Source organism: Linepithema humile, chromosome 5 (assembly GCF_040581485.1).
Source record: "Linepithema humile isolate Giens D197 chromosome 5, Lhum_UNIL_v1.0, whole genome shotgun sequence".
NCBI classification, from domain to species: domain Eukaryota; kingdom Metazoa; phylum Arthropoda; class Insecta; order Hymenoptera; family Formicidae; genus Linepithema; species Linepithema humile.
In genome coordinates, this window is record NC_090132.1 from 24470913 (window position 1) to 24496910 (window position 25998).

Sequence of the window (25998 nt, forward strand, 5' to 3'; positions counted from 1 at the left end):
TTTTGCATCAAGCATAGTTTCGCTCTTTGCGAACTTTGAGCGCAGTCGCTAACTACCAGTATAATAATCAATAAAAGAAATTTATGAAGTTTATTCATTGTTTTGTACACATAATTTCGGTCTGTTTTATACATTATTAAATCGTTTTGCTGAATATATATGAGTTTGTAGTAAATTTTGCTAAATATACATAAATTTCTAAACTCTAATCTTTATTCACTTTACACATGCGAGGTAACAGGCTACTTTCGTGTATTTTATGGCTCATACGATATTTGAATACGAATGATTGCATTTTTGGCGTGCGCATTTCGCGATTCTGTGTTTATGACAAAACGATCGAGCGGCGTGTTACGAAATGAAAAATATTGACAAAGGTTTTGCTTGTGATAACGAGAAGCGTGATGACGAGCGAAATCGCAACGCTTGCGAAAAGAAAGGCTGTCGGAAATGCAGATTTTACATTGTCATTAGCGCTTGCGTCTTGCTGATGCTTCAGGAAAACAAGTGAACTGGAAAAGAGGACGATTCTCTTTTTATTTGGCCAACGAAATCCGATAAAGAGAATGAGCGATAAAACAGTACTCTTAAGTTTCCCGAATAATTTCGTACGATTAGTGATTTATATATCGAAGATATGCATTTATTTTTTAACTAAATGATGACGATTATGATATGTAAATAAATTCAAAATTGTTTTAGTTTAATCTTTTTTGGCAATATTGATGTGTTTCTTAGGAATTTCTTAGGAATTTGCTGCATTACAAATTTAATAATATTTGATAATATTATATATAACAATTAATATAAAAAAAATAGCACGATTAAATATTTATAAAGTTCAAAATCCAGAAGTAGAATTTATGAAATTAATAATCTATAAACTAAAAAGATCTGTAATATGTAAATTGTGATAAAAATTTTGTGAGATTACAATAATAAATTTATTTACGATAGATTAATGTTGCCATCATTAGCCGCCTCTATAAACAGCGTAAATCCACTCAACATAAAGAAGGCGCTATGAAACTTCGCGACTAGAAATTATCAGAGCAAGTCGGGCAACTTAGGTGTAAGGTGCTGCTTCACTGCAATCGATTCGAAATTAAACATGGAGGAGCAGGCGTATATAATATACACGCTCGAAAGAAAGCAACCTTGTCGTACTATAATAATAATTGCTGTAATTTAAAATTATAATCAACACAATTGAATTGTCCGTGTATTTTATTATAATGCGTTTCTCTCTCGCGCGCACGCTATGCTCTCAATTATAGATATTTACAAAATATTCTTTGTGAAAAAAAATCGATTGCAATGCATTTCTAGTGACGTTATTTCACTTCAAGGCAATTCGACTAGAAATATGTTGGACTTGATAGATTACGTGGCAAACTTTATCACGATGCTCCTCGCTCGGAGCTAAAATAACACCCGTAATAGTCTGCAATCGAATCGCGAGTCTATATTGAGCGATCCCGTTTGTTGCCTCTATCTTAACCGCCATGTCCATGACTGCAACCCTCGATATTTATTATATATATATATATATATATACATATATATATATATATATATCCGAAGTAGTTAGAGGTCAGTCAGCTCTCTCTCTAAGTACTCTTTAACACGATATTCATAGTTCGAGCGCAGGTGCAGTTAATGCTAATCGAAAAGTTGAAATAGAGGGAAGCTCCAAAATGATCAAACAAACTTTAATCCTTTAATCCTTTGATGCTACATAATTCTCGATGCATACATAACATTTGTGTGAAAAAAATAAACATATTTCACTTAAACTTGTTAAAACCTGAAATAATAACGCTGATCTATTTAAATTAATTAATATGAGACGAAATGTATCTTTATTATCGCGCAAGAAACAATTTTACAATATACATATGGAGCTCTAATTGGACATACTAGATTCATATGCAAAGCTATATAAATGTCACGACACGGCGGACATGTCATATCACATGTTCTATATATTCTCTATGATAGGACGCGATCGACCACGCCCGCTCCGAGCGTGTCGATGTGAAATAGAGAGTTCATCGGTCCCGCAGGACGATATACGTGTTTGTAAACATCTCGTTTCCGAGTTCATAACCGGTTCTAGGCATTGCAAAGTTGCTATTTTTGGCACGGGGGTAAACGGTGCAGCAACGATGCAGTGCCCGCACACGAATGATAAAACCACGAATCAGGAAGTTTCTCGAATGACATTAAAACTTCGACCGCGGCTGCTATATTTCTTCCGGCGCGAGACGAGTCGTATTATTCAGGACAATCGGCAAACTGCATGAAGCCGACTTTCGCGAATCGAGTTTCTTTGGAGCGCTGAACTCGACGGATTGGAAAATCAAATGCCACAAATAAAATTACAGTTCTAATGCGATACGCTTTTAAAAGTCGTCTTCACCCGAAATACAGTCGCATACATCGTAACAAAATACTACGTACAGCTATTTACATCGTAAAAAATCCATTAATATTGCGATAAAAATGTATATAATTCTGCAAACTTATATACTAAATCTCGAGATTACTATTTCTTTTACACGGAATTTGTTTTTTTGTTTACAGCGCTCGATCGTTTTCGTCGCCCGGCCCGTTCGCTCATCAATCGCTCAAGGAAGATTTCATTGGACAAGGAACCAGCAATCATAAGACGTTGCACTAGAAAACGCGACAACCTGTCGAAGGACGAGGATCGCGTGATCAAGTCGCGGTGCTTCTCATCCGCGAGATAGCACGCTTACCGAAAATGATGATGTGATTGTCGGCAGCCGACGCCCCATATCCGGCCCATCTCTCCCGAGGGATGTCCTCCTCCGCGGGTACCGCCTGTACGGACGCCGAGGAGGACGCCGAGGATGTGGAGAACGACGTTACGGATACAACGGCGCAGTCGTCACGTCACTTGTCGTCGTCGTCGTCGCGAGTACGTCACCGTCGCCGCGCGAGCGATTACTTGGAAGGACTGCGGTTAGATGGGTCATCGGTCGTGGATCATCCGCCATCGTCCGACGACACTACCGGGAGCAACGTCGAGGACTCGGGCCCATCGACGCCTTGGACGCGCGGATAAGGAGACGTGGGGCTCGTCTCGGTCACTGCGATCGCCAACAACGCACGTAATCATTCTCGAGAGACGACGGCCAGGCGGATCGATCGGCGCCGCATTCCGATCGATCATCCTCCTCCTCCTCTCCCACGACGGCTGGATTGTCGGGCTCTTCCGGTCGACATTTATTCGGGACGAATTCGGCGAATCGCGCGTCCGCGAACGACCGACGGCTGGATCGGTCAATAGATCGCGGTCGACAACGCCGGCCGGCGTCTTCGGCGCGAGATTAGGAAAGTCGATAAACGAGTTGGCCGAATCGAGCGTGCGCGGCCGGTTGGCACGTGTAGTTGGAATTCCGGACGAGTACCGGGCATACGAATCGACAAGCGAATTCGAAGCACGCTCGAGGGTCCTCGAAGAGCCAGGTGGACCATCGATAAACAGCTGCAGCAATAGAACGCCGGTCGCCACCAATGTCGAGCGGTCTCCTGGGTCGATAAACGAACTAATCCTCGAGTCGAGCACCGCCGGCCTCCCGGGTGGACCGTCAATCCGATTCGTAAAATCGATTCGGCGGAGCTGGATAAACCGGCTCGTAGATCTCGAGAAACGATCTCCGATAATCTATCGATCGCTTTTCGCCTTTCATCGACTGTCGGCCGTGCAAACAGTTACACGTGTCGGACACGTGTCAATTTTTCCGGACGAACCGGTAAAAGAATTTTCCGTGCCGGCCATACTTGAGACCATCTACCGCTCCTTTTCGTCGTCGTCGAGGGGATCGTCGATTCACAAAGCTGTCCCATCCCGAGCTGCCGCGATGATGTCTGGAAGGGAGACGTCGTTCAGATGACGAAAGAAGTCGTCGATCCCAAACCCCGACATCGTTTAGCGGAGAATTGTCGACGAAAGCTTTTCTGTATCCCCCGCTCGACTTGGCTGTCTAATGGGGAGCGAGAACAGTGATAAACGGCACGAGAATCCACGGCGAGAGGAGTCTCTCAACAAGAAGAAACTCGCGGCCTTTTATGTTTTTCGTTACTTCACCCGCCAGAAGTTGCTCGGATCGATGAGCGATCAGATCGAGGCGTCGCGATAATTCTCGACGTTGAAACCGGATCGCCAAAAACCTAAACGAAACTTACCCCAAGTGCCATAAATAATAAAGTGCTTTGAGTGAAATTCCTCCGAAAACTGAAACGCTCGCTTTCGAGAGCCACTTGTTGTTGATTGCACGAAAATCGCTTTGTCGAAACCGTGCCGGACTTGTCCCGGGCGAGTGCTGGTGCTCGATTGTTTGTCGATTTTGCGTGCATCGTACACCGGTATTGGTCTAATGAATCGCCATGGTGGATCGCCGCGTACGAGCGACATCGCGAACGATTCCGTGTGCGTCGTGAGGTGTGTCGTTGTTTTTGGATCGCGCGTTACCGAGAGAGATACCTGAGAGGTGAGTTATACCGGTGAAAGAGCAGCAAGAGGAGAAGGGGGAAGGAAGATACGAAAGATCTTCGTCATGTGTCGCGGGCGGCTTGAGATCATCCTAGCCGGCACAGGCTGGCCGAGATCCTGATAGCCACCGCAGCGACCAGGATCCGGGACCATTCAACGAAGAAAGGATGCCAGGGGGTCGCAGGGGCCTGGTAGCCCCCCAGAACACGTTCCTGGAGAACATCATACGTCGCAGTAGCAGTCAACGTGAGTTTTTACTTTTTTTATATTGTCTTCATCTAATTTCGGAGGAGGTATCTCCAAATAATGATGGATTATTTGGCAAATTTATTAGACGCTCGTCACCGAAAATATCAAGGTATTAATCATTTTCACGCTATAATTGAAAAACGCAGGCTCTTCGCGAATTGATTCTCAAGCGGACGAAATATTCTCGAGTCAATTTTAGAGGTAGAATTTAATGGACTTTGAAATTTAGTTACAGAAATGTATACGCTTAGACAAATTGGAAAGCTGCGATAAATGAGATTCTGAGAGAATCGACTCTAAATTAAGCAGAGTCGTTAAAAAATAATACGCAAGAGATGGCCCGTAGAAGGCCGTAATGACTATAGGAAATTGTCGTGTAGAACTTTTTAATTTGCAATTGGCGATCGCGTTAGAATGAAGAAGTAGACGCGCGAAACTTGGTTATTTCCTATAATGAGAAACTTTCGGTCCGGTCTCAATCTCAATCAATTTGGTAAATTGATTTATTACACCTGCAGCGACGATCTCCGCGAGCTAATATAAATTAATGCGTTCGTTGTGTTTATTTATTAGGGAGAGAAATTATTAATTATTAATTATGCAAATCAATATTCTGCATATTATAATTTTGCATTGTTGCGTGATTAGCGAATCGATAATGAATTTGTTATTGTCGCGCGCGAGTTTTACGGCGTACAGTAATATTTCCTAGGAAATATCACTGCACTGCAGACTCGTGCATCATAAATAAACTCTTTGGCAGTTATGGAAGGGCTAAATCAAGCATGTAATTCGATATCGATTTTCCTAATTGGAATGCCTTGAATTTCCGGAATCTGCCGGAATTCCCTATATTCATATACGTTCGAAAATAGCAACGGCAGTCGTGCGGATCGCAAATGAAGGCGAACTCGCTCGATTATATATTTTATCTTGACTTGCTTGATTTTCTGTGAAGGCGAATGTCAGGTATGCCCGAGGTGTCGCGTACAAGTGATATCTCCAAGCGCACGAGTACGTCTCAAGCACCGTTACGTCTCAAGCAGCGGTTAATAGCGGTCGATGGATCTCCGCGACCAAAGTTTTAATTCCAAGCTAATTAAAAGTTCAGAATAATGGTTCAAATTACGCTCGTCGCTTGTGATTTTGTTCTTATCGCTCCCACCGGTAACACACCTTGGTGAGCGAATAAATGCAATAAATCATCCGTAACAGCGCGACCGCAGCGCGATTGTGTTGTCAGAAAAAATACATTAATCTCCCCTTTTTTTTACTCTTTTTTATCGTTTATTTATTTATTTTTTTCAAAATACGTAATTCTCATGTTCGATCTGAAAAAAGTTATAGGCGATATAACTCAAGCTATAATTTTACATCATTTGTTCAGTGCTCAATGTAACAAACGGAATAAAGCTCTGAATAAGTCAACGCAATGAGGAAATTATACAGCGCGTGTCCGGGATCATTTTGACCCGAAAGTTGTAGCAGACGGCTAAACGAGGCGATTTAGACGTAACGCGGCGAGAAGTTACGACCACCTATGTAATAATGGGGGAATTATAGAAGAATTATAGTATATCGTGAGAGTGTGTAAAAGGGGGCTTCTTATCCGCTGGCCATCGCTGAGATGGAGGCACGCGAAGCTTTCTCCAGCGAAATTTCTACAACTCCCGACGACGTTCGTCATGTTTACACGGAATATTGGGAAAAACCCCTTTTTGCGGAGGCTGCGGAGCCTCTTAAATTTTCTTTGACATGGAAGATTGAAATCTTCCCTGCGGCTTCTCCACAAGAATAATAAATCATATCGATTTGCCGTGCACACGCGGCACGCAGACACGGTGCTGTCGGTACGCCTCTTTTTGTATCCCCCCTCGCGATGTCAGCTTGCGCATTGCGTGACGATACTCCGGGGAAAATGACGTAGATTTATTCAGATTTCGTTCCTCCCCTCGGAAACTGTTTTGCATGACGGAGAAAAAAAGGATATTACGTGGCGTATAAAGTCATCACTTTTGGCTATCAACCTTTACGAAAGGATTACTCGGTATTCAAGAGATTTACATTGAATTTCGATCCGGCGTCAATCGTGACACCCTCGATTGTAATTAAGATAAAAGTAAAACGATTATGCATCATTAATAGCGGTGACGCAGCGGCGCGGCGCGGTAATAATGCAATAGCAGATATCCGATAGGGAGAATTATTAGCGACAACGACACAGCTGATATTTTCGACGAGCCACTGTTCCGGAAGTAAATTACACAGAGCTGGTGATTCGCGGACGCTCGCGCGAATACGACGAGTGGAACGTATTGACGACAGGCGCGTTCGCGCGCGCGTATACCTTTGATGCATTATCGTGATTGAAAATCATCGGCCGTGGAAATAGTCCGCGTTCACGATACACAAACCGTGCCGGGGCTTGAACCGTCTATCGTGCACCCGTTAGTCAAACCGACGCCAGGTACCTGTCGATAAACACTGTACGCGAAACGTTTTCATGCCGTCGCATAGAACGAGGGGTGGTGACCGATGCGTCAATATGATGTGTATCGCGTATTGTATATTAGATCGTGCACAAGCTTTTTCCTTTTTTAACCAGCTTTTTGTAGATATTGGAGAATCACCAGTGGAGAATTTTTAGAGGCGTCTCTATATTGTAAAATTGGTTTTTAGTGATTTTCTTGATAGAAAAAATTGCACTAATTTGATGTATTAAAATGGTCTGATTGATCGATGCTGTATATTATTATTTCAAGTTGAATATTACACATTACATTTACATGAAAAGAGTTTCTTTCCGGCTTCTGAATATTAGAAACTTATTTGCTACGAGAGTAATTTTTATATGAGAGAAATTAAACGTTTGTGTATAAAAAAGTAATAATTAGATTTAATAAAATTTTTTTATTACATATATTATTTTTATTTTATGCATTATACTGGTCCCTTTGCGTTATGCTCACTGCTAGTGAACGCCCGCAGGGTTTGTAATTTTCATAAGATATTCACGACACGTCAATGCGACATCGACGGCGACCAATCGTGAATTAATTCAACTGCTATAACTCCATCATTCACCCAAATTGTTTCCGGTTGATTCCATTAATTTCCTTTTGAAACCCATTATATTCCATTTTATTTCAACAAGCACGAAAAGTAAACTTTGAAAATTGTTGCGACGCTTGTAATTTCGCTGTATGCAGACTAGTGATGGGCAAAGATAGATGGAACTGTTAAGCGATAGGATCTTATTATGAGAATTTATAGAGGTGAAGTATGGCTGAGAGGTTGCGACAGACGACCGAGTTCAGTTACCGTGTTTTACTTGTTACAAGCCTTGCAGCTTTGAAACTCGGGGAAAGTTGGAAAAACGTGCCATGTGCCATCTATATTTAACCATATGCAGCGAGTTTATAGTGCCGTTTTTACGTTTGCATACTTGGTTATAAATAAAGGAAATTTACTATTCTTCATCGATCTTCATTGTTATTAACCGTCTTAAGTTCTATTATCATGCCGTAGGATTGCATATCTGCGAAGCGCTTACATTATGTCTAACGTAGTTGAACGATCTATAGTTCGAGACATTGAATATCTCTAAGAATAGATCTCTAATAATAGATAGCAATAATTATTAATGAAGTAAAGAAAATATTTATTATGATTAAGAATTAAATTTTTTTATAAATGTTAATTGTGTTGCAAAAAATGTCGAAATAATATTGCTACTTACACATGTACGTTATTTTATGCATCGTTTTTTTGAGTTGACAGGAAATTTTCGCCCCAGTAATTTTCTTAAAAAACTTTGAAACTGCGCGAAACCTCTTTAGTTATTCCAACTCCGGGGGATTATGTATCTTCTCTTTCAATTTCAGATGACACGACGCAGAAATGTCGTTCTTCTTGCGTATTAAAAGAAAAAGCGTATTTCCATTCAATCCGAGTTCTTACAAACCGACGCAAAAAAGAATGAATCTTCAGAAACTTCCAATTCAAAAGTTGGACCATTGCGACAGATTTCTTCTTTCTTCTTCAAGTACGGTCGATGAGAATTTTGACAAAACGATGAATCGACGAATTTTCTTTCACGCGACTTTAATATTGCGAGTATTAGGATGGAATTAAAAGCGAAATCGGTATATTTTGTGCTTATCCATGCTTCTGTCTACGATTTATTCTCCAGTCGGCGAAATTTACGAAGAGAATCCATAGTGCGTATTTTGTAATCAAAGATATATTATATTTTTTTTTAATTACAATTTATATCGACAGAATATTTGTTTTTTGTTTTCTTTTTTTTTTGAAAAAAGTTTATTACCGGAAAATTGCATTGCTTGCGGACATTTAACATACGGTATTAAATAAACCATTGTGCGATGACAATTTTATTAAACGCATGTGCTCTAATATTCCAAAACCGATAGTAATGGAGATGGGGGGGGGGGGGGGGGAGAGAAAGAGAGAAAGAGAGAGAAATCCCACTATATTAATTAATAAAAGTTGCAAATGAAGTTTTATTGGAACAAAAATTTGAATTACATGATTCTCGTCGAATTGTTTATTTACGTAGATTACGCACTTCTGATAATAGCCATTTTATTTAATTAATAGTTTTGAATTATTCAAAATATTTCAAAATTATTTCAAATAATTATAACACTGAAATAATTACAATGTTATTTATTTATTAAATATCTCTCTAATTGTGAGTATTAATTACATGAAAGTATTGATAACATTTGTTGCGTTGCTTATTTAACGGTAAGAAGTTGTGTATCGAGCTAGTAGTTAAACTTGATAAGCCCAGCTGTGTTGCTATTTCTATGAAAGTTCGCGGATTCAATTTCCAGTTAGTTAAGTTGCCAAATTGAAGCGAGGGATCAATGATAGATTGCTTACGCATCTATCACGGTAATATAAATTACCGCTAATTGAAAAAGTGGTTCGCAATTTTTTTCTAAATTTAATTCAATATAACATTTTTGTCTATTACAGTTTAGATTGTGTTTTTTACAAATAATAAATCGATAATAAAAGTATAAATAAGACTGTAAGAATGAGAATAAGAATTTTTTGTAATTATTGTGTATTAATTTATAATATTTTTTGCACTCCAACATTCGCGTTTTTAGTTCTTCTAGCTTTTTTTCTTTATTGAAGAATAAGAATATTAGTGTAATTCTTTCAATTGACGAGACATACGATGTCGCGAGACATTCTATATAACTATTATAACGAGCCGCTGAACGAGTGCGTGTTTAAAAAAATATTTATCACATGTTCAGGCTGAAATTATTATTTTAACGCGGGATTAATTATACTAAGTATACGCCTGCGGCATAAATTATTTTATTCTACACTCCGAATATCGAAACACTCCATATTTTAGTCTAAGTTGCGCTTTTACGCTTGACCTACTATAACTTCCTTTAGTTCATGGGCTTGCCCCCCGCGCGCGAACATCGATTCCAAGATATAACTTGCCAACCTGTTTTTTATTCTTCGGCCTTGAAAACATTTTTCTCAGGGTCAGCACGAGCATATCGTATCGTTTCGTGCGCGCGATGCTTGAGACGATTAATATTATTCCATTTCAACCGAAGGAGATTCCGGCGCCCACCGAATATCAGATAGCGAGAAATGTTTTGCGGGGAAATATATGGTAGAATAAATGCCGCGCTTTTCCCGTCAGGAAAATTACCTTTCGCCACACAATCTCGGAGAGGGAAGGAACAAGAGGGCTACGCATCATTGGCACGAATATGTACTTTGTTATGCGTAATGAGTGATCAAAAGAGGAAATTATTTTGCGGTAGGAAAAGGAAAATAGGTCATCCCATAGCTTACTCGCGCGTTATTTCCGATATTTTATCCAAAATGCTGCAACATAAAATTTTTAGGAAAACCGCAGAGAAAAAAATCCAGGCGAGCTATATATGTGCTATTTTATTCAACTTTGATATAAAATTCTGGTGAATAAATAAGAGCGTTACATTAAGTGAAAGATGCAAAACCGAAAGATGACAGCTTGAATAATTACGATTAGATCTTATAGTTGAAATAAAAATAAGAGAGATAATGATGTGAAACTAAACTTTTAACACTATACACAATAATGGATCTTGCATTCCTTTTCTACTGAAAGTAAAAGTATTCGAGTAATGTGATGAAAACTGCTGCATTTGCCAGTAAGTTTTGCAAAAGGAGCGAATTTACGGTCGTCGATGTCTGCAAAAGTTCATGCGATTTCGTTTTATTTGTCCGGATATTAGGCGAGAAATGAGAAGGACTCTATGCGCGCCACACATGTGTAGGATCTGCATAAATCTCCCGAAGGCTTGATCATATATTTCACGGTAAATAAAACGGAGAACAGGAGAGATTATATTACATTGACGTATGAACTTTATATACCTCGACAGTTAATATAACTTTTCGTTCAAAATGTAAAAGATTTGATAATTTTATTACAAAGTTAACATAAATTTACAGCTGAATAAGGAAAGACTTAATATCATTGCGAAGGTGTCTAACTTTAACAAGATTTTGTTTTGTTCTTTTTCGTAAATATAAGAAAATATGAGATTTGCACAGACAAGCTATCAACTTATGTAGTCTCATCGAAAGTGGTGAAATAAACTATTTCATCCGTCTTGTAAATTTTGCCGTTTATTTTGACGAAAGTTTACACGCGAGTCTTTCATCGTGGAACTAGTACAAAAGTTCGACGTGTTGAGGGAAAAAAAGGGACGTCACTTGTTATATGTTATAAAGTAACTCTGCAAAGAAACTTTTTTTACGAGATATAAGGCAGACAGTGGACAGGCGCGAAATATTGTAAGTTATATAACTTCTGCTATTTGTCAGGTGATATAGAATGCTATTTTATTTAAGTGGCAAAATTCAAAGCACGTTTACATTCAAATGTTTAAAAAAATATATGTATCTTTTATAAGATATTTTATATAAATATAACATGTTTAAATATTTATAATTTTAAAATATAAAATTGACTTGAAAATGTAAATTATTGTAAATTTTTGTGTTTTTTTTTTTTAAGTATGAATTTTCACATGTCATATCTTTACTAAAAAGTTAATTTCAAATTTATTGTCTTTTAATAAATTTAGCAGGCATAATTATTACAACGTTTTGCAGAGTCATTAAAATCGGGATATGCATCGTAGAATTTGGTTGAATTATATATGCGAGATTGTTTTACTCGCTACGCAACAGCAGCAACTTTTCGCGCTCGAACAAATTTTACAGGACAGGAAAATTATAAATGTGCCAATCAAAGATGCTATTACACCTTTTCTAAATAATATTTTAAAATATTTGAATGTAAATTTTTTGATAATAATATTTAAATATATTTTTAAATAATATTAAATTAATTTTATTTTGTTAGTAAAATCTTTTGATATAAATTTTAATTAGTTTACACAAAGTCTCTTTCTCTCGGATTACTTTATTCGCTATTATGTATTTTATCGGAACTTTAACGTGCAAAATGAATAATGACACTAGTAAAATTAAATTTTAGCGATAAAATAAAGTTTGTTTTGTATAGCGCTTTCGCAGAATCTTAATGTGTCAGCATTTTTAATGCTGTAAGGATGATAGAAAATATACTCGATTACTGGCGGCAACTAATTAGTGCATTTAATTAAAAATTGTGTTTGATTCAAAGATTCATTCAAAACGCTAGTAGTCAGAGATTTTACTATAATGTTAAAAGTCACTTTCTTTGTTTGGTGTATTTTCTTCTGCGAAATGAATCTGTAACTTCAGTGACTCATGAAGTCATTTTTTAGACACGATTGCGTAGAACCACTCTAAATCCAGCTATGATTAGTTAAAAGTGTTCCGTCAAGTGTGGATTACGACACAAAAGAGTAACGATCTGCGAAAAAATGTCGTACATTATAATTTTTGCCGTTCCTAAATTAAGCGTGATAAAGCAGGTGAATATCGTAACTCGAGAAGCATCGCCGAGATGCGCGCTGCATGATAAATGACGTCTCGTTTTTAACCGTCTGGATTATAAATTTACGGAGTCCGCGTGACATTTCCGCGAAAGGTGCTTGGTTGTGCTGCTGCAAAAAGAAAATTTTGAGAAAATCTTGATATTTTTAGCGGTAACTTATCGAGACACTCTGCTAAAATGTATCGCCGATATCGATAACGCGGCCAAATATAAATTGAATTGAATAATTGTTAGTTCAGTAAATATAGATCTACTTGCCTTAATAGAAAATCACATTTCGAGCGAGTAAAGCCGACGCAGATGACACTAGAATACTTACGTGCTATTCCACACTTTTTCTGATGCTATCGTTGTCCGCTCAAAGCGCATGAGAGCGAGGTCTTTACCCCTGAGAGAAGATCACATCTAGGGAATGCCCGCGTGCAGAATAACGGCTGAGATAATGTAGCGTGTGCTGAGAATAAAATATATAACAAAACACACAAAAAAAGAATGGACAATTACGCAAACGTGCGTTTTGAAACAACCTGTTTCCGCGTAATATTTTTCGTTAATTGTCGCACTCATTTTTGTTGAAATTATTTATCGGACAACTGAAATTTATCTCCGCGATTTCCTCTAATAAATTTTAGATTATGATACAAGATGAAACCTATAAATTTGTCATACTGATTGTAGTATGTTTATTATTATTAATGTACAGGAATACAAACACATAAATAATTGAACGAAGCGATACAATGTATGCGCAATACACAATTTAGATGCAATAATAATTTTAACTAAAACGCATAGTTTTTTATAGGTTTTCCTGCGAATAAATTTAGGTGTAAAACAATACAGGATCGTAACGAAAAAGTCCGGAGTTTAGTGAATGTACTTATGCGGTTACATTCTTTGCATGTTAGGATTAAATGAATAATTCAATTTAATCTTATTATGCGTCTAAATATCGCGTCTCGCCGAGCGGCGCGAATTTAAACGTAACAGCAAAGTTTTTGTCACTTTGTCCGGCCACTTTTTCTGCACAACTGAAAGGTCTTGAGATACCTCCTCGCTTACCGTTGCTTGGAAAAGTGCCGAGAGTAAAGAGGCGACATAGGCCGTCGCGGCGAATGTGTCTTGTGTGTATTTAGTATGTATGTATCTCGCCAGATATATGGTGCTTATATATCGTGCAACAACGGAACATAGCGTATGAGCTTGATATATATTGCTACCGTATCGCGCAATACAGTTTGCGTTGCCGCGAGTGTATTTACACTGGTTTCGGCTTTCTATCTATGCCCCGCTTAGTTTTACGAATCGATCGAGGAAAAAGATCCAAGGAGTAGCCGGGGCTGAACTGTATCGCGAACACATGTTTCGCACTTTACGTAATGTTCACGGACGTGTTCGCGACATACAGTTCATTATAGCATAGTTGACGTTTTTATATACTTCACACTCTGCAAACGATCGTAATTCAACATCGCCTGAAAGAAAGATTCGCTAGCATTATTACCGGCAATACCACCTAATAATGCACACGAGACCTAGAAATCTTTACATTAACCTCGCGATGCATGTGAACTGTATATCGAGATCTAGACTTTGCTATTTCTGCGTCCATCGCGTAAATAAACATCATAGATTGCATAATGTTTACTGATAGGAAATTTGCCGATTGGATTTTTCATGAATTTTGAGTTGAACAAAAATTCAAATTTTCTACTTATATGTATAATTTAAAGAATTGATAAGGAATCTTCAATTACATTTAAATTTTTTATCAAAATTATCAAAGATTTTATTTCGACATATACATTTTCTATCAAAAGAATCCACACGCTCCGAAAAAATTATTCTAGATGTCTGATATTTGGTTTTACAAAATATTACTCTGACATTTATATAAGACACAGAGATTTTCTCGAATAAGTTCTCTTGTACTGTGATATTGTTGCCAATTTTTTATCTCCTTATCTACACAGCACATGTAAAGCTTCACTGGATGGGAAAGCTCGCTTTGCAGTGCGTCGATTTTTTTGACAAACAGTGTATATTCATCCCCAAGCGACACATCGAGACACATGCTTGCCTCGCGCCGTTTAATATTATTGGCAAGTCATACGGATTCGCCTAATTGCGTCGAAGATATCCCGAGAATCCATAGGGGGATTCGGCGGACCCCGGTATGCGAGCAGCGGTGACGTGCTCGCATAACGCGGCTTCCGCGTATAATCTCGCGATACATTATAACGGCCCGCTCACTCTGATTATCCCGAAAACGGCCGCAAAGATTAATCATTGTGGTATGCCGCCGAAGTAACGCAGGTATCATTCGCCGATGGCGCATTACGGCGTCGCATATTATGCCGCTCCATTAGACACTCGCGCCCGCGACAGATACACAACAACAAAATATTTATACCTACGTGCATAGTCGATCATCAGGGTTAGCGGGGGAGGCGCGCCACTATCGGTTGATGGGATGGGAGACCGGAACAAAGGGGTTGAACGCGAAAGGGTGGCTCGGAGAGAGAGAGAGAGAGGATAAGGGTGAAGCCGGGGTCGAGGGTTCGGGCGTTTCCGTAGCATTTCGGGTCCGTCCGCTGGGTCATTGGGTCAAATCTACGGTTACATCCGGGGTGGGGAGAAGGTGGGGATACTAGTAGTCATGTATACGCGTTCACAATGCAAACTTCAACCCTAGCGGCCGCCGCCACCGCCGCCGCCACCGACGCCGCGGCCGTCGCCGCCCCCGGCTCGTTATTCGATGCGCGCCTATTTTTAGAAAGAGTGCGGCCGCCCCGAGTACGAGAGAAGCTGGAGAGTGAAAAGAAACGGCGAAGAGAAAGCAAGAGAGAGGCGCAGAGGGAAAGTGAGGGAGAGGAGAGGGTGAAGCGAGGTGAACGACGAGAATGAAAGGGGTACAAAGTAGCTACGAGTCGACGGCCCTCGATGCTCTAACAGCGCCTTCGGACGATCGATATTTATTGTCAATCTAAGTATTGACGATCCCTGTCAATGTACGCTACGTCCAACGTCAATCATCAATCGTTCGTGACAAATTTCTGGACGTGAACGAATCGTTATCGATGTAAAAAATATAATTACGGAAATTAAGTAATCTCAATTAAATTTGTTTTAAGAGTGTAAACTGGTAGCAGAAGTTCTTAGACTCTTATCTTTATCTAACAACTAATAAAGATAAGAGTCTGACAAGGTAAAGAATTTATGTCCAAGACATTGCTGTAGGAAATGCAAAACAATCTAAATAAAGAAGATTTTTTATCAGTATATAGTTTCTATACTTTTATAATAAGCAAAAATTTTCATTATACTCTTATTTTTGGATTACACATTGTTTGGCCTGCAATGTTTTACATCTTTAGCCGACACCCGTTATTTGAACGTGTCTGACTGTTCGACATTACCGTCTCTGGAGTGTCGCTTCTCACTAATCCGCACCTGTTATTCCCGCCGTTTTCGCTATGTAAATTTCGGGGTAGTGCGACGGGGATGGGTAGCGAGAGGGTGCGACAGTCGCGCCCGTGTGTCGCAGATCGCTCTAAATGTTCAGTCACCTGACGTGGCAACACGCAGACGTTAATTCACCCCTATCTGTGAAATAGATCCCTTATTTAATGAAGAATACAGTCGGCGGTGATAAATAGTTCGGCGCCGGCAATTGTCAACACAAATTACAATTTATTATGAATGAATTGTTAATTGTCCCGTTAATCCACTACATATTGAACAGTACTCCGCGTGTTGAATTTCTTCAAACACTGTTGAAAACAATAAAAAGGACTTTAAGATAAACGACGTCGACCGTTCTATTTAATTTCTGACCAAATGACCAATTTCATTTAAAGCGCAACAGGGATGGAAAGAGCTTTCTTTTTTTCCCAAGATCTGAGAGATTTCTCCAACTCCTCTTAATTACATTATAATTAACACGCGTTTCTACATTCACTCTCTGTACATTTGAAGCGAGAAATATTAACAAATTTGGGTTTTTGCAAGAAATATTAATTCTCTTACTTTTTATTTTGAAGATTTAATTATTGAAAATTTATTACGTTTTGTAGAGATTATGCATCTTGATTTTGTTTAACTAAAAGAATACCTAAAATTACGAAATATGTTTTAACAATTGTTTTAAAAAAATTTCACATGTTTGCATATTGCATTTTGTAGATTATCTGACATATTTGTGTGCAGAAATCTTTACGAGTTGTCACAGCAATCTCGCTAACTGCGAGAAATCAGGGACGTCGGGTGCGCAATTTGCATATATAAAGATATCTCGGCAAGTAATAGAAGTAAATTTTCGCGCGACATTTGCTGCACGATCGCAGGAATCGAACGAATCGCAAAGTCGTAAAAGCGCGCATAACAAGAATTTGTAATCTCGATGGGTCGATAGCGCGTCGATAGTAATTTGCCTGAAGATCGGAACAAGTTCGGGGCGAGAACGCCGGAGGTGATTCGCCGCCACGTTACTTCCGTCGCGCGTTTCGACACTGCTCTGGGTCATTGGGTCAAATCTACGAATATACGCAGCGAACGAAAGTGCGCGCTACACCGTCATGCATACACAATGCGAATTCGCTGTGCGCCTGCCGTTTTTGTTTTTATTCCGTGAGTTTTTCTTCATTTTGCAGAGAAAAACTTTATAATAGCGCCTTAAAATACCGTATTTCGAATGCGGTAAATGTTAAAGTTACATATCGCTCGAACAGTTGTGAATTGTTGATGCCACAGTAACTTTCGGTATTCAGACGAATATCAGGAAAATGTATTTCCATTTTGTGAATTTATATTTAATGGACGTGAACCGCGTAAGCTTAATACAAGTTAATGTTTTTATTTGCATTAAAAATATGCAGTACGCACAAAATCCATTTTTGATATTAAACTTAAAATTAAAATTCGTTCTAGAGATCTAAAAGAGTGATTAAAAAATGGATTGTTGTACATTTATCATTGTTTTTGCATTGAAATTTTTTAACTGCAAAAATTTACGTGAAACGTACGTAAAGATTTGTTAGGAAAAACTCGAAGGGGAAAAGCGTCGTTAAGCAAAGATAAAAATCTAAAAATAGACGCGGAAGAAGAAGAAACGGAAGACGCACATCGAAAATCTAGGTGAGAGGGGCTAACGGCATACTGTTTCTTATGTGTGCATCTGTATGTGTATGTGTGTGTGCGCGCGCTCGCACGAAAACAGCAAGGGAGAGTTTAAATTTGCATCGAGAATACTCGAAACGAGAACAGAATCTATCTTGCGCGACATCGAACCTGGGTTACTCAGGTGAATAATTGACGGAACCATAAATTTGCAAAACTCGATTCGCAATAACTTTGTGTTCAATGTTACTCAACAACGCGGAGTATCATAAATAATAAAACTTTTTCCCAGAGTTTTCTTCTAAAGAACATTTTTACCGTAACCTTCACGTAAGTATAATAATATACACGTATAAATAAACTTATATAGTTTGCAAAAATAGAAATATTTGTTTGTTAAAATATATAATTTAATAAACTTTGTATTCTTACTCACATTAAATTGTAGATTACTCAATCTAATTATTAATGTAATCACACTTTTATCTTTTTCGACATTGGCGATAAAAGTTATGCACGAAATTATTACGAGTGTGAAATTAAAAATTTTTTCGCTATTGCTTCAACGATTTTTTTACTTTGTGCAAATTTGAACACGATACAAGAAACTAATTATGAGAGCTTCTTTTTCCGCGCAAAAGCTCTTGATCTCTCACAGAGCAAAAGTGACTCAATAATAGATACAATTAGCGGTACCACTCAGTTTTTACTACTCAAATGACCTTTGTTAATCATCGACTTTGTGTGTCGACATATATATTTGATTAAATTTGATAAAATTAAAATTAAAATTTTCTTATATTTATTTTCTGAAAATAACAAGATCTTCAAATAGCGAAATTAATTTTGTTGGAATGTATTGCAAAGTGCCACGTTGGAAGCGGCCAATTATCCGCGCTTGGCGAAAATTTGCCAGCGTAAAAATTTCGTTCCGTGGATATTTAAAAATTACGGCGCTAGGATGTTGAAAATGTTTAAAATTAGCTCGAACGCGGTCAGCGTATACGAAAAGCGACAGTGCTTGCGGCGGAAAGTGTATAATTTCCCGGCTTCATTATTTTAACTTTTGCCGACATTCTCCGGCCGCCTTTAATGTCGCAAAATATTTTCAATAGCCTGTAAATGGGTTTTTCCAACGTTTCATATTATATCTTTATTACGTGATATACGAGTGATATTACGTGATATTACGTTGATTATAATTGACAGAAATAAAGGCGATCGTTTGCGAACATATGGTCCAACGTAATTATTTATGAAATAACATTTCAGAATTGTGTCTATAGAATTTTCTATAGAATATAAATTCTATAAAACGCGAGGTCGACTTTTCTGCGTAAAATTCTTCTCATAAAAGATTGTAAAAGATGGAGGGGATGTATACAATAGATTGTCGATGTCACCACTTATTGGCATCACTGGGTGATCATCCCCCAACTTGACATAAATTCTTCTATGGATCGTACTATTTTCGACGTCGCACGAGTGCGAATGACAACCAGAGGGTGTATGAAAAGGAGTGAAATTTGTGATAAAAGCTATGTCTGACGGAAGTCGACTTTATACTGATGGAACATAAACACACACGCGAAGAAGAACACACAAGCAAAACGCGCGATCTAAGAGGAATACGTGTATTGTTCATCGTGCATCTCGCAAATATTTATATTAAATTTTTTTTGAATAGCAATTAATTGAGCACAATAGTACTACATTTTAATTAATAAATAATGTATCCAAATTTTGGAGTTTAATATTTATTATTTATTTTATTTATTTTATTCTAACTTATATTTTATAAACATTTTTACATTTCTCAATATGTGTATTTATTCTAAAATACCAACGCTATGTTTCTTTCACATTCAAGTTTAATTACATGAGCGCTATAAATTTTGTAGTTTGTTTAATAACAAGGAGGAATATTTCAAAGGAAAGTACATTGACTTAAAATTTGTCTCACGCTTGAAATCTTTCCACAGTATTTGAACTGCTATTCTCACTGCACAATTTAGCGCTAAATGAGAGTCTTCTAAGTTCCACAAGGTGTTGTACAAACTCGATGTAAACTAGAGCTCAGGCTACACTTGCGGTTTGTGTATAGTGTTAACAAACTTGTCGAGATCCTCAAATCCGGGTTCGTGTGCCATCGTTTCACCGTACTATCGTTTTTTTCAACAGTGCAACACGCGATACCGCAGTGTCTCCGCAGCGAACGTAAATCGAGATCGCTTCCCCTGCACTCTCTCCTTGAACTCGTTGCGATAGTCCGAGGAAACCCCGAAACAGACGATGGACGCGTACATAACACCGCCATGTCGTAAAATCAGCTTTCTTCTTGAAATTTTTAGCGCCCCGCCACCGATCGCCCGGTGCTTCCTAATGGAAAAAAGAGAGTGCACAGTTGCCTTAAAACATCGATATCCAAGCAGAAGCGTGTGGTATTCGTATGGTTTCATGAATTATGCAGAGTATGCAATAGTTTTGTGTATTACGATGCATGTTATAAACGTGCGTGGCATCTCTACAATTTTTCGAAAGGACCGAGTGCTTTAACTGAAAACATTTCTGAAATAATCGACTGAAATAATAATATAAGCTTGCTTCTTTTCGGCAAAAATTATTTACGCATATCAAATATGCGAAGAATTTTGAAAAAAAGAGGCAAAGCATGAAATAGCGCTATCCAAACTTTGTCGCGTACGGCATAAGGGATAAAGTATACTGGTCGGATGTTGAAATATACATTCGTCGTACATATACAATATTACAACACTCGGTCTTAAAACCGTGGGATCACAGACGACCGGATTTATTATTCAAGCAATAGTACACGTGGGCCGAGTTTGACGGCAAATAACTATAAAAGATATCCATATTCAATTTAATATTAATACATAATTTGGACCGCGTACATGTTTCACATATTCTTGGAAATGCGAAGAAATTTAAAGGATACAATGTTATACTTAAGTAACATTTTTCCATATTTTTTATTTTTATTTTTATTAAAAAGATTTGCTCTAACAAGCTGCTTTCTAGATATCTCATGATTGGGAAAATAATACATAATAAGAGAGAAATATAATAATTGGAGGTAATAATATAATTACTTCTTGAAGACGTGTGTGACTGCATATTGCGTTATAAGTATTCATTGTTTCCGTGAGAAGAAGGGTTTTTCCTAAGGTCGCAATGATTCTGAAGGACAACCGGATCGCTTATCTACATTTGCGATCGGTAGCGCGCCGTAATTACATTAGTTGTGACAACTTAGTTATAATAACCGACTGTGCACGCCATAGCCGAGCGCCGTACAGATCCACGCTGATTTCGACCACGCCTTATCAGGCTTCTGCGATCCGTACAAGGTTCACCGGCGTCCCGACGCGCTCGTCGCAGATAGCCTTGACGGCGGTCGACGTTGACGAGGAGAATTCACGTCCCGACGCGCATTAAGACGAACGAAGCGAACGACAACACGCGATCCGCGCGTCCCGGCGATAAATCATCCCTCATAATCGTTGCAGTTTGGAGACGGCAGGTGCTCACGGGGGGGGGAGGGTGCCTCATGCCGCCCGTGATAAAGCGCGAGAAGCCTTCGGGAAAGTCTTCACAAAGGAATGGCATCGCGTGCGATGGAAGTCTCTATATCAAGGAAAGTGTAGAATTTAAAAGCTCGAAATATAATCGAATCGATTAAAATCGAGCGGAACGCAGCACGAAATGCGCGCTGAAACGCGCAATATTCAAAACTGAAAAAAGAATTACAAAAATTGTAACTGTAATTAAAAGCATTCTAATGTAGAGAATTTATAACAATCTTTTTTTTCGAAAATTTAAGAAATTAATGTAAATTTAATTTACCGAAAATTAAAATTAATTTGCTTATGTTTTTTTTAAATAAATCAATCTCTAATTGTACTAAATTCTGTAGTTTTTAAAATCTTTTTTAATTATGATGAAAAGCTTTTTCTATGTATCGCAATTATTGCTGTTTGTAGTCTTTAATATCTTTTATACATTTTGTGTATTTTTGAAATAACGAGAGATGTACCACGGATAAATGATGCTCAAATCTCCGTTTTCATTCAGCAACCAGCTTTGCGACGAAGCACAGATAGCAACGTCAAAGATATACTTTTCAAACTCATCTCCAACGTGTACTCGCCGTTTGCGGTATAACTTAATTAAGTTTCGACACAATAAAGCTGAGGAAAATGAATATTTACCTGGGGAACTGACTGCGCGTATATTGTGTGCTGGCTGCACGATAAAGTTTCGGCGGTACTGGTCTGTAGTGTTCTCTTCGTTGATTATTATTGCTGAAAACAGATTTCGAAGTATATTTCACGAAAATATCATATAAATGGAGGTGTCGTTTTTATTCGGCGTTATATTTTATATTTTTGTATATATAATAGAAATGTCGTGTCATCAATGTCTTTCTCAAAATATAAATTTGAATTTTTATAACTGTTTAAATGCATTACAAAATAATATTGTTACACTAATTACGTAATAATGTTAAAATGTGACGTATGCGGCAAAGTTGCTTGTACAATGCTTCTCAAAAGTAACACACGTCACGTGCATTCTCAACGCCTCGTTTGCATTCTCGGCACTAATTCTTGATCACAAGATGAGACCACAGGAGAAGACTCGGAATTATAATTGCCGCGACATTTCACGAGCGGTCCCTTTGCGCCCGCGTCGCTCCCGGAAGAACATAAAATTTGCATTTCCGAAGACTCGGCTGTCGCTCCCGTACAGTTGTATATATTCACGCTCGGAAGTTTAATAAATCAGCAGATTAATTTTCTACGAGCGCGGAAGTGTCCCACCTCTGTTAGACTATTTCTCTCTGTGCAAGAGCAGATTAATCGGGATTTACGTCACGCAGATGCGACGTCACCGTTGCGTCTGGAATAAAAATGAACGAATTACGACGAGCGCTTTACCGTTCGTGTTGACGAGACGTGCAAATTCGGCGTACTTTTTGCTGGACTAGTCTCATGCATGTACGAGCGAGCGCTGAGAGAAACGTGGTCTACCCGGGCCTATTAGTCAGAAATTGTTGAGAAAGGAATAATGGTTTGCGCGATAATTTTATCTTCTGAACTAATATATTTATAAGCAGCTTTATAAGTAGAAAGAGAAATTTTTATCAATAGATTTTTCTACTTACACATAACATATTGATGAGTACGTATAAATAAATGAGGCTTTCACAACCGAAGAGATTTTAATGCTCATTCAGCGCACAATTTGTGAGATTCATTTTTGGTGCGACTTTATATTATATTTAAAACTAGCAATCGTACGAATTCTAAATTCGATCCATTCTGGTCCCGAGCGACTTAAAAATATAACGACACCCTGCTTGACCCGCCTGCTTTGTCGTGTAGGAGGATTGCCGTTTTCTCGAATTCCATCGCGCGCATTTATTTCGCTCTGTCACGTAGCCGCGATCAGACGCCATCGTCGTCGCGCGTTTCTATACCTCCTTTATGATCGCGATATATTAAATCGGGTGCAAGCTCGATTTCTCGTAGGGGAGAGAGCTCGAAGCGGGGCGTCGCCTCAATTCCTGCAATGCAATTCGCAGACATGTGGCTCCGTCGTCGTAATAACACGCCGGATACAAAGGGAGGTGGAAGTATTTGGTGCCGCAATTTCGCTACGTGATCGACTTTGCTTTGCGACTTAATATCTCCTTGCTTTCGAGTTTCTTTCACTTTGCGCAATGAAAAATTGTGTCGCCACGTCAGACATCCAATTACAAAAAACTATGTGAAATGTCGTGTCAGAATTGTCGCAAAAAGGCATTTCAAAGAAACATTTTTATTTCTCATTTATATGAAGTTTTGAGAATGAGATTTGGGAAATGTCTCATTATTACATTTTGTTTATACATGAATTATATGTGAAAACGTAAAATTTATTCAACAAAATAGTAAAATGTTTCAATTTTTATTTAAAAATAAATGAGAGAAAAATGTCATATTTAAATAAACTAAACTTTTCGAGATTTTTATGATATTACAGATATTTCTTGTTATGTGGCTAAAAATATTTTTTAATTTAAAATTATATATAATCTATATCTCCATTCTATATGAAAGAATTTATATAGAGTAATTCATATTTAGTTATTTGTGGATTATAATATAAAGACCGAATAATATAAAGGTCAATTAGTTGTGCAAAGCAACCTACCGTAATGAAAGGTTATTACATCAGAAGTTCATTTATTCATATGCGGCTCATATAATACGTGCGTAATGAGATAATCTGACAAAAATGACGGTTAAATCGTAATCTCGCGGAGAACTTAATCCTCATCAAATATGTATGGTTCGCCGCTACTCTGATATATACCGTCTCTTTCGTTCTCAAGTTTCGGGCAATAATTCATGCAAAGAAATATATAGTTACTCTCCAAGTCCTAGCGTAAATCATACGCTATCGTATTTCACATAAATAACATTTTTGCTGCAGCTTTAAATATCACATTTACTATTATACGTGTACATAATTTTCTTTATTATATTTTTAATATTATTAATCTCATCTTATATTAGTCAGTTATCTTTTGTAATTAATAATTAATATGATATAAAGATTTTAAATGAACACCAAATAACATAAATGTATAATTCTATTAGAAATTTTTATCTGTACTCACAGTATTATATATTGAATATATCCTAAGAATAGCAAATTACAGTGGTTTGCGTGTTACTGTGTTGCTTTGCACAATTATACGGCCTGTATGTTTAATAACATTTCACAGAGCGCAAATCACGGTACTAAACATTATAATTATGACGCATTGCGAAAAGATATGATAATAAGCCACTTTTTTTCTCAATAAAATTACTCTTCACGTTTTCGAGTCACGATGATTTTTAGAAAATCCTTGTATGAGAAAGAGAAGTTGATTTACTGGCAGTAACAATGCGAATACGTGTCGAAATGAGATAGCGTGGTATGAAGTAGCAAAAAAATACGGTCATATATTAATCCATTTTTTGATATCATCAAATTAGTCGATAAATAATGTTAGCGCTACTTTGATGGAATGATATATACGTACATGTATTTGAATAGCGTTTAGTAATATTGACACGTACTCGGTGATAACTCTTGAATAAACATTTCTAGGAGCGAGTGTCATTTAATTGATGTTATCGGACGTTTTTAATTGGCCCCTTTCGCGTCGTGACATTAAATCGATTCGCTTTTTATATAGAAACTGATCAAATTTACATGGGAAAAATCTGCCCTTTTAAATAATTTTATTTTATCGTAATGTGTGCTATGAAATTTTACGCTGGAATACTAACTGCGTACAAAATTGATATTTTTTTCACGGATGCATTTTGATCCAGCGAATTCACATTTTTGACGTATCGTGTAGGTGTATTGCATATAAAAAATTTACAGTGTAATAATATTTTTTACGACGAATAAATTATAACGTGAATAAAAGTTGGAGTAATGAAAATTATAGCTATTATATTGTAGATTCAAGAATTATATTACAATTTTTTATTTGCGAATTGTGTTCGAAGGACGTTAAAATTTTTAAAAGGCGCAATATAAACATAAACGAGGAAAGATGAAAAATAAAAGAATTCGGATTTCCAAAATTTAGTAACATTTTCGAAAGATATATTTGTATGTGCATGTGTCAGTGTTTCCTTTTCAATTCTGAAAAACTAGTTTTGATGAACTTTCCATTTATTCATAAGATGAAAGTTTAGTTTTATACACCGCTTTTTTTAACATTGAGTTTTTTAAAAATATCAATCCAAGTTTATTTGCTCGAATTATCACGAAGCAGCGTGTCAAGTCCATCTTGATGCAAAATCGTAAAGAATTAAGTACCCGATCGCGAGCGGAGGCTCGTCCACAGCGCGATGCAAAAACCCAGCTGTTGTGTATGTTAGGACCAGCTGCAAGCGCATGCAAGTATACCGCCGGCTGCACCTTGACCCGATCTAACTTCGGTCGCAAGAGTTTACTCGCGTGCAAATCAAGATTAAGTAAGGTCGGTCTGACCTTACTTGCTGCCGACCACCAGACACGATCACCACGTGCGTAA

The 25998-nt window shown here is 37.8% G+C and overlaps 1 protein-coding gene across 5 annotated transcripts in view; it reads left to right on the top strand.

Moving 5' to 3' along the window:
* Positions 1-25998, top strand: part of eag (ether a go-go) — a 123590-nt gene that overhangs the window by 58858 nt on the left and 38734 nt on the right. For all 5 annotated transcript variants that reach the window (XM_067354862.1, XM_012371938.2, XM_067354863.1 and 2 more), the window contains one exon: positions 2587-4768. In XM_067354862.1, coding sequence (XP_067210963.1) covers positions 4690-4768 — 79 coding nt within the window. In that variant the 5' untranslated portion in view covers positions 2587-4689. The remainder of the gene's footprint in view (positions 1-2586; positions 4769-25998) is intronic.